The 8,578-nt window shown below is 45.9% G+C and overlaps 1 protein-coding gene across 1 annotated transcript; it reads left to right on the top strand.

Moving 5' to 3' along the window:
• Positions 1-808: 808 nt before the first annotated feature.
• SCP2D1 (SCP2 sterol binding domain containing 1) lies at positions 809-1,531 on the top strand. The gene has a single exon (XM_025932543.2). It carries the CDS (start codon positions 863-865, stop codon positions 1,331-1,333), a length of 471 nt encoding a protein of 156 aa, XP_025788328.1. The 5' UTR covers positions 809-862; the 3' UTR covers positions 1,334-1,531.
• The last annotated feature ends 7,047 nt before the right edge of the window (positions 1,532-8,578 follow it).

Raw genomic sequence — 8,578 nt, 5'->3', positions numbered from 1 at the left:
TAAGTCTGACATTATTTACAAATAAACATATACTTGGGTTGTAGAGTCATTCTACCTCTGTTTAAATCTGGCTACCCTACTAACTAGTTGTCTGATTTTGGACAAGTCATTTCATTCCTTGCCTCAGTTTCCCCATCTATAAAATGGGAATAAATATAGTACCTACCTCAGAGGGTTGTAATGAAGATTAAAAATGTTAGTACATGTGCCATGCCTACAACAGTGCCTTCACACAGTAAGGGCTGTATTATTACATGCAATTATCGTGTGAGGTCAGCAGCATCTTCTATTGATCTTAGGGATATTCCTTTCTCCCCCCCTCTCACTGTGCCTATGAAACTTTCTGATGCAAGACCTGGTGCTGATTCTTTCTCTGACCAGCCATTTTTCTCTAAAAGCATTTCCCCTTCCGTCAGCAGCCAGGTAATGCCAAATCCAACATCAGGATCTGTGCATTAAGGATTATCCACTTTTGAAGGAATCAAAATAACTGCTCTCTGAGTTAAGATTGCTACCGGAGATGCCTGCATTGGAAAGACAGAGCTCACATCACCGAAGAACCTTCTGGGGTCCCTTTCTCTTATTCCTAACATGGGGTCCAGAACTTTCCAGACTTGTGAGACTAACAGCCCTGATTGGTTTGAGGGAGTGGTGGTGTGGATATGCCTCACAATTACCTATCTGAGACTTCACCCCACGTCACATTTTAGTATCTGTTTGACCAATAAGACTGCAGCACACACACCGGCCTCATTCCTTGCTTGGGCCTTACCTTTGATGTCACAATCTGACTTATAGATATTAATCTGGCCACAGCTGCTCACAAACCAGATGGCAAGGTCAAGAGGAGCAGCACAGTAAGATGTGGAAGAGAATTGACCATCAACCCAAAATCAAAGCAGGGGATGGACCTCAGGCAGCCCAGCTCAAAGAACTGGGTGCAGCTCAGGAACCTGCCATGTCACACGCTCTAGAGCTGTCAGAATTCCAGAGCTTTCCTGTGTTTGAAGACATTAGCCATCACATCAAAGAAGAGGGGGCCCAACTGGTAAAGAAAGTCAATGCCATCTTTCAGCTGGACATCACCAAAGATGGGAAGACCATTCTGCAGTGGACCATCGATCTGAAGAATGGTTCTGGGGACATGTATCTAGGACCTGCCAGGCTCCCAGCAGACACTATCTTCACAATCCCAGAACCCATCTTTATGGAGTTGGTTTTGGGCAAAATGAACCCTCAGAAGGCTTTCCTTGCTGGCAAGTTCAAAGTGAGTGGCAAAGTTCTGCTTGGTCAGAAGCTGGAGAGGGTTTTCAAAGACCGGGCTAAATTTTAAGCATGTACAATAACAAGGAAATGACCAGAACTTCTCTCCGATTATGTTGAGCGGAAATCATGCTTGAACTGAAGATTAAAGCAAAAATATCCATTATTTTTACTCAAATGCTTCCTATTCAAGTTTGATTAATTTTCATGCTGATGTATTCATTTTTAGTGAGGGTTCTAGAGCAGTAAAGAGTGTTGGAGTACATCACCTAAAATCTTTGTCTTTTTCTTTTTTTAGACTCATGTATGCTATAATGTGCTAGGGTGAAAGCCATACAGAAAAATGGGTGGTTTTGACAGTTGGATTTAGATGCTTTCACGATTGAGTTCCTGAGAAGTTTGTTTGTTTATGCTTTGGGGAAAGAAGTGCCAACTATCACTGTGTAGGTTTGCATGCCAGTTGGTAACTTGGTTCTTGGAGGAAATTTTAAGTTTGCAGAGCTCTGGGAGGGTGGGCTCCATAGCTGTGTGGGTGGAGCAAGGTCTAGAGGTCTTGGTGTATCATGACTTCAGATGCATTCAATTCCAAGAGAATCCAAGGGCTTGGAAGATGTTCTAGGCTACTGGATCTTAAACTAGAGCCCATATCACACCACTTGCAAGACTGGTGACAGCCTGCTGGGGTCCACCTCAGGGTTTCAATGCCATAGGTCTGGGCTGGGGAGAATGTTCATTTCTAACAGGTTCCCAGGTGACGCTGATGGGACCACCGCTGGAGAACCTTTGCCTTAGTTCATGCTGCAGCTTTCAGGACTGACCAAAACCATTATGTTCTAGACCATTGAGATGTTGCCATTATTTAAAGGATCTCTTAGAATCTCCCCACACCCATGGGCCATTTCTGAAGTGTCAGGAGCTTGTGCACTGAGCATTTTACAAAACCAAAGGTCATCCTGGGAGATTTTCCCTCTGGGAGCCCTGTCCATACATTGGGAGGACTGGAATGAGCCAGCTGCTGCCTGATGTGACCTCTATGGGTGACATTTATTCCCATGTGGTCTGTGTATACCTTTACCATGCATACCTTTATACTGTGAAACCCACACGAAAGGGTCCTTAAAACAGCGTGCTCAAACACATGCCTACCAAATGATCCAGCTATTCTGTTCTTAGGTATTTTCCCAGGAGGAAAGAAAGCATGTGTGCAGGCACAAAAATGTGTACTTGAGTGTTCACAGCAACTGCATTTGCAATAGTCCCAGACTGTAAATAAGCCAAAAGTCCATCAATAGGTGAATGGATGAACAAATTGTGCTATGTTGTACCCTGGAATACTACTTGGATGTACAACAACATGGATGAATGTCAGAATATGCTGAGTAGAAGAAACCAGAGAAAACCAAGTATGGGCTATGCAGTTCTATTTATGTAACATATTAGAAAATGCAAACTGTGAGGACAGAAGATCAGTGGTTGCCAAGAGACAGGGATGGGGAGCAGGGGGGTTTGGGAGGGGCGATTATAAATGGCTATGAGGAAACATGGGGATGATGGATAGGTACATTATCTAGATTGTGATGATGGTTTCAGAGGTACATATATAGGTAAAACATCAAATTGTATACTTTGTATACACATAGGCAGTTTATTTTGTGTCAGTATAAACTCAGCAACACTGGACAACCTGCCATCCTTATCCAAAGTGAAGGCTTTATAAAGAGTATTTAAAGCTCTGCCTTTCTCTCAGCACAAGTCCTCTGACCTCATCATGTGCCTTCCTTTCCAAGCCATTACCGATTTTGGTGGTTCTGTAGAGGACTTCCTAAGTTCCCCTTGTCAGAAACAGGCAGAGTGAGGGCTTGTTGCTAACAAAATCTCATTCTCTCAGTGGGAAACAAAGAGGCCCTTTGTTTAGTCCGTGTTCAGCTCCGTGGTAAGGGACTGTTCAGGGTTTATGAGTGGGGATGTGGAGCACTCCCTGGTCTCTTTCCTCACCTCGTCATTAGGTAGATGATGTGTGTGGGGATCCTGCCAATGCCCCTGCCTAAGGGAGCAGTGGGCATCTCAGAGGCTTCTGACTGATTTTGAGTGCTGTTGTAACTACTCAGCTTGCCTGGTCCAAGCACCTCCATTACAGCCATATTTAGGAGTTGTCAGGCATAGCCAGGCAGGTGTTTGGGATGCTGTGTTCAGATATGGCTTGCTCAAGCTCATTCCCTGAGTTGGTTCTGTTCACACTCTGAGTTGGTCCTAGCCTCTGGTGGCTGGCCTTGAGATGGGGTTGCTCAGAGATGAGGTAGGAGGGGGAGAGGGGTGAGAGGCAGGGAAGGGTTGCAGAGGGTCATGTCTAGGCTGCCATCTGACCAAAGGGAGGCTCATCACATAGACTGGACAGTGACTTACGACCCATTATGGCTTGGGACAAAATGTGTCCCAAGCCAATTAGATCCCTTTCTCAGGGATTTGGAAGTGAGAAGCAGAAAGGCTGAGCTACAGGTGAGCAGTGGGAATGGAATCCATCTGAAAGGCTGGGATGTGGGGTATTGGGGGTAGGTAAGGAAGGCTATGTGGGGGATGGACAGCCACCATGGTACTAGGTGGAGTTGGAAGAGCCAAAGCCTTGAATAAGAAGAGTGATCTGGTTCACACCTGAGAGAAGAATCCATACCTTGGGAAACACAACAGCAAACCCCTTTTCAAATCGCACAGTGCTGGGATGCCATGTGGAATAGCTGGAGCAACTCAGATTTTAGAATGAGAAACGTGGTTTTGGGCCCTGGGTTACCACTTCACATCCAAGTAATAACAGGGAATTACTGAACCACCCTTTACCTCAGCTGCCTCATCTAGAAATGAGGCCACTAGGTCTTATGACATCAGGTTGTTGGGTAGCTCCTAGTAGGTCATGCTCAGTGTAGTCACTGGCCCAGGTGGGTTTTCCATGCTTATGTAAGTGAGTTCCATTATTTCTGGATGAGACGGAAGAGGGAACTTTCCCTGGCTTCCTGCTGCCTCCCAAGAAAGTCCATATTGGGAGACTTTCTTTCTGCCTTTTCACCTACACTCAGTTGATGCCCCAGAAGGTCACATCTAGCTCAGAACACACATCTGTATGTTGCTTGGTCTGCGCAAGTGTGGTTAGTACAGTGTTTTTAAAGATTGAATGAATATATTTTATATAAAAATTAGATTTCCGTATTCTCTTGAAAATTTGGATTATTTGGTCACACTGAGCCTGAACTCCTGCCAGACAACAGCTCAGGAAACAGAGAATGGGGTGGACTCTCCGGACAGGCCTGGGCCCCACCCTCCACACTGTCTTCTTGACTCCCAAGATGAATTTTGGTGGCCCTCTGCCCTTGAGCCTGGGCTGTCGTTTCCTCCAGCTGGGCCTGCTTTGCTGGGGCCCCTGGAGGTGTTTGCCTTCATGACTGCACCTCCCCACAATACATGGTCTTACTCTTCTCCCTAATGGAAATACCTGGCGTTAGTTTTCTATTGCTGTGTGACAGATTACCATAATTTAGCAGCTTAAAACAGTGCCCATCTGTTATCTCACAGTCTCTGTGGGCCAGAAGTGTGGGTGGGCTCAGCTGGGTTCTCTGCTCTGGTGTCATCTAACAAGGGCTAAAGTCAAGATGCTGGCCAGGCTGGGCTCTCATCTGGGGTTTGGGGGGAGAATCTGCTCCAAGCTCATCTGGGTGTGGCCTTATTCAGTTCCTTGTGGTTGTAGGACTGAGGCCAGTGTTTCCCTGCTGATTGTCAGTCAAGGATGCTCTGTCAGCTCCTGAAGGTCCCCCACATTCCTGATCACATGGCTCCTCCATCTGCAAAGCCAATGGTGGTGTGGGAGGTCCTTCTTAGGCTTCAGACCTCTCTGACCTCTTCTGCCTTCATCTTCTGCCTCCTTTTAAAGGACTTTAGGGATTGTGTTGGGCCTACCCAGAAATCCAGGATAATCTCCCTATTTTCTTGTCAACTGATGAGTCACCTTAATTACATCTATGGATTCCCTTTTGCCATGTAAGGTGATGCTACGGACTGAATGATTATGCCTCCTTCCCCCAAGTTTATCTGAGCTCCCTCTTTTCTACCATGTGAGGATATAGCAAGAAGATGTCACCTACAAGCCAGGAGGAGAGAGTTCACCTGCCCCTGACCATGCTAGCGCCTGATCTCAGACTTCCAGCCCCCAGGACTGGAGGAATAAGTATCTGTTATCTGTTGTTAAAAACACCCAGTCCACAGTACTTTTGTTATGGCAGCTTGAGCTGACAGGCAGTATATTCATGGGCATGACATGCCATCACATCCACAGTCCTGGGGACTAGGGCATAGAATCATCCTGGGGCCATATTCTGCTCACCTCCCCCCACCCCTCCAAATCTACCATCTAAACCCTACCCACCCTTCCTCCAGGAAGCTGCCCCAACTCCACTGTCAGCTTCCTCTCCCACAGTGCTTCTGACCCTCTTCTTTCCAGCCCATGTACTGTGGGTGCCTGACCTCCTGTCTGGGCCATCCAGACACCTTGGGTTGCTCAGCACAGTTTCATTTTACATTTCTGGCTTGATGTTCGGTTTGTGGCACTGCCTCCTTCAGAAGGGTCTCAGCGTGGATGATGGGAGATGTGGCTGGCCTGCACACCTCCCTGTGCTGGTACACTGCTGAGGGTAGGGATCACTCAGGGCCTGGTTTCACTTTGTCTCATCCTTTCAATGCCTGGTACCCACTGTACATTCCCTAAATGTTTGTAGAATGAACAAACAAATGCCTTAATTTTTTTTGAAAACTATGCACATGGAAAAAGAATTCAAATAGTGCAAAAGAATATGTGAAGAAAATTTGCTTCTTCATACTTTTCCTGACTCCTTTCTCCTAATTTTATGCCAAGAGGCACCCAGAGTTACCAGTTTCTTGTGTGCTCTCCCAGATAGGTACAAATCCCCCTAATGTACATGTGCCAATTTCCACTTTTTTGTTTTTACAGGAACAATAGCTGACCACAGAGACTGTTCTCCACCTTGCATTTAAAAAAAATGTTTTATTTATTTTTGAGAGAGTGCAAGTGGAGGAGGGGCAGAGAGAGGGGGACAGAGGATCTGAAGTGGGCCATGAGCCCTATGTTGGGGCTTGAACTCACGAACCATGAGATCATGACTGGAGCTGAAGTCAGTGCTCAACCAACTGAGCCACCCAGGTGACCCCCTCCATCCTGCATTTTAACTTATTCTAAACGGTTACACATAGATCCCTTCTTCAAAGAGTGCCCTCCTGAAGCGTTAAAGGTTCCACTTGACTTACCCAACTGAAACTTGTCTCACATTTCCTTGTGTTCTTTAGGGAAAACCTGACAATAGGCAGCTTTCCTGGCTAAGGTTGCAAAGTGGACCCCTCTTCATTGGGGAACAACCCTCAGGGCAGGAATCTTGGGTTTAGAGAGGCTAAAGTATGCTGAGGTTCGGCTGGAGAAAGGAGTTAGGTCAGGGCTTGGGCTAAAAGAGCTTCCTTGGGGATCCACCTCCTTCAGCTCAGAAAAGACTTAGCCTACTTTGGGCCTGGAAGGAATGAGGCAAAAGACTCATGGCCCCCATGGAGGTTTCTCTGATTACCCATGCTGGGGTATAGTCCAGCCTGAGGTTCTGGAACCTGTGGCAACTGTTAGGGCTCCTACTGTTTTGCAGCTGATTTCCTCGCTCCACAGAGGGGAAATGGCAGTCTCAGCTCCCAAAGGTAGGTTTGTTCACATGTCTTTAGGCATGAGATCCAGGAAAGCATCAGCAACAAGGGCAAGCTTTCTGTTCTGGAGAGTTTAAGTTAGGGCAGATTTTGGATTTTTAGTAGTGAGCTGCCAGATTTCATTTGTTCATAGGCTGATTAATTCAGTAATCTAATAAATATTTGCTGAGCACTTATCATTTGTTAGACACTAATGATACTATGTTGGTATTACACCAGTGATTTATGAGACCAGGATTTGTTCCCTTTGGTCAGACCCCATTATGATGGGTTTCTTCTTTACCATACTTGTTACTAAATACTCTGGAAATCACTATTGGTTCTAGGTGCTAGGGGACAAGTGCTGAGCAAGCAGAGGTTCCTCTTCTCCTAGGCTTTCATTGTTGGACGAATTGTTGGATGGGGGCCATATGTGGGTGGTGGGGAAACAAACAGTAAACAAATAACCAAGCGAAATGATTTCAGAAGGTGAGTACAGTTGTCCCACAGTGGACACGGGTCCACTTACATGTAGATTTTTTTTTTTTTGATAAATGCAGTACTGTACTTTGAATATATTTTCTTTTCCTTATGATTTTCTTAATAACATTTTCTTTTCTCTATTTCATTGTAAGAATACAGGATATAATACATGTAACCTACAAAATATGTGTTAATCAACTGTTTATGTTATTGGGAAGGCTTTCAGTCAGCAGTAGGCTATTAGTAGTTAAGTTATGAGGGGTGTCAGAGTTATACATAGATTTTTTTACTACATGGCGGAGGGTCGGTGCCCCTAACCCTCATGTTGTTGAAGGGTTGACTGTATAACTGAAAAGGAGAAAAGTGGTAATGTAGCTAAGGGGAGCTGGGTGGTCAAGGAAGGTCTCTCTGAGAAGGGGCTGCCTGAATTTGATGCCCTGGAAACAGACCACAAGGCAAATATTTGACTGACAGCAGCTTACCTGGAAGGCAGTCCTGGGAAACACCTGTCAGGGAGTGGGGACTATGAGACTGGACAGGAAGGCGGGAGATTCCTGTTTGTAATTGAACCCATGGGGATGTTCAAGGAGATACACTTTAGAATCATCTCACCAAGGAAAGGCTGTGGAATTTTTAAACCAACTCCCATCAGCCTTTGGTGGATAGCTGCTCCTGGACCAGGGGCTGTTGGCTCCCAGGCAGAGTGAGCTCCAGGCACCTAAGAAAGCTCTCAGGCAGGTGGAAATCAACTGGAGTATACAGTGATAGTGAGATCCAAAAATGGACCGTAGCAGGTGCTGAGTTTGGCCACCCTAGCAGGACTCTAACTTGTTGGGGGTAAGAGCTTGGACTCTAGGATGAGACTGCCTGGGGCTGGGTCTTGCCCTTGCCACTTCCTAGCTGTGGCACCTTGGACACATTGCTTTTATTCATTTACTTTTTTAAATACACTTTTTGTAGAGAAAAGCTTGCAAATCCTAGGTGTGCAGCTCAACAGACGTTCCTAAATGGCATAAACCCCCATAACCAGCACCTGGCTTGGGAAATAAGACAGATCAGTACCCAGGAACCCCCCTCTCATGCTGCCTCCTACTTACTTCCTCCTTGAGGGTAC

The sequence above is a fragment of the Puma concolor genome, chromosome A3 (assembly GCF_028749965.1).
Source record: "Puma concolor isolate L17-30 chromosome A3, mPumCon1.1.hap2, whole genome shotgun sequence".
Taxonomy (NCBI): Eukaryota; Metazoa; Chordata; class Mammalia; order Carnivora; family Felidae; genus Puma; species Puma concolor.
Note: the sequence above shows the minus strand (reverse complement) of the source record. Positions and strands in the feature narration are given on the sequence as shown.

Coding starts and splice junctions, on each gene's coding strand:
- SCP2D1 (XM_025932543.2), top strand. CDS start 863: ATGTGGAAGAGAATTGACCATCAACCCAAAATCAAAGCAGGGGATGGA.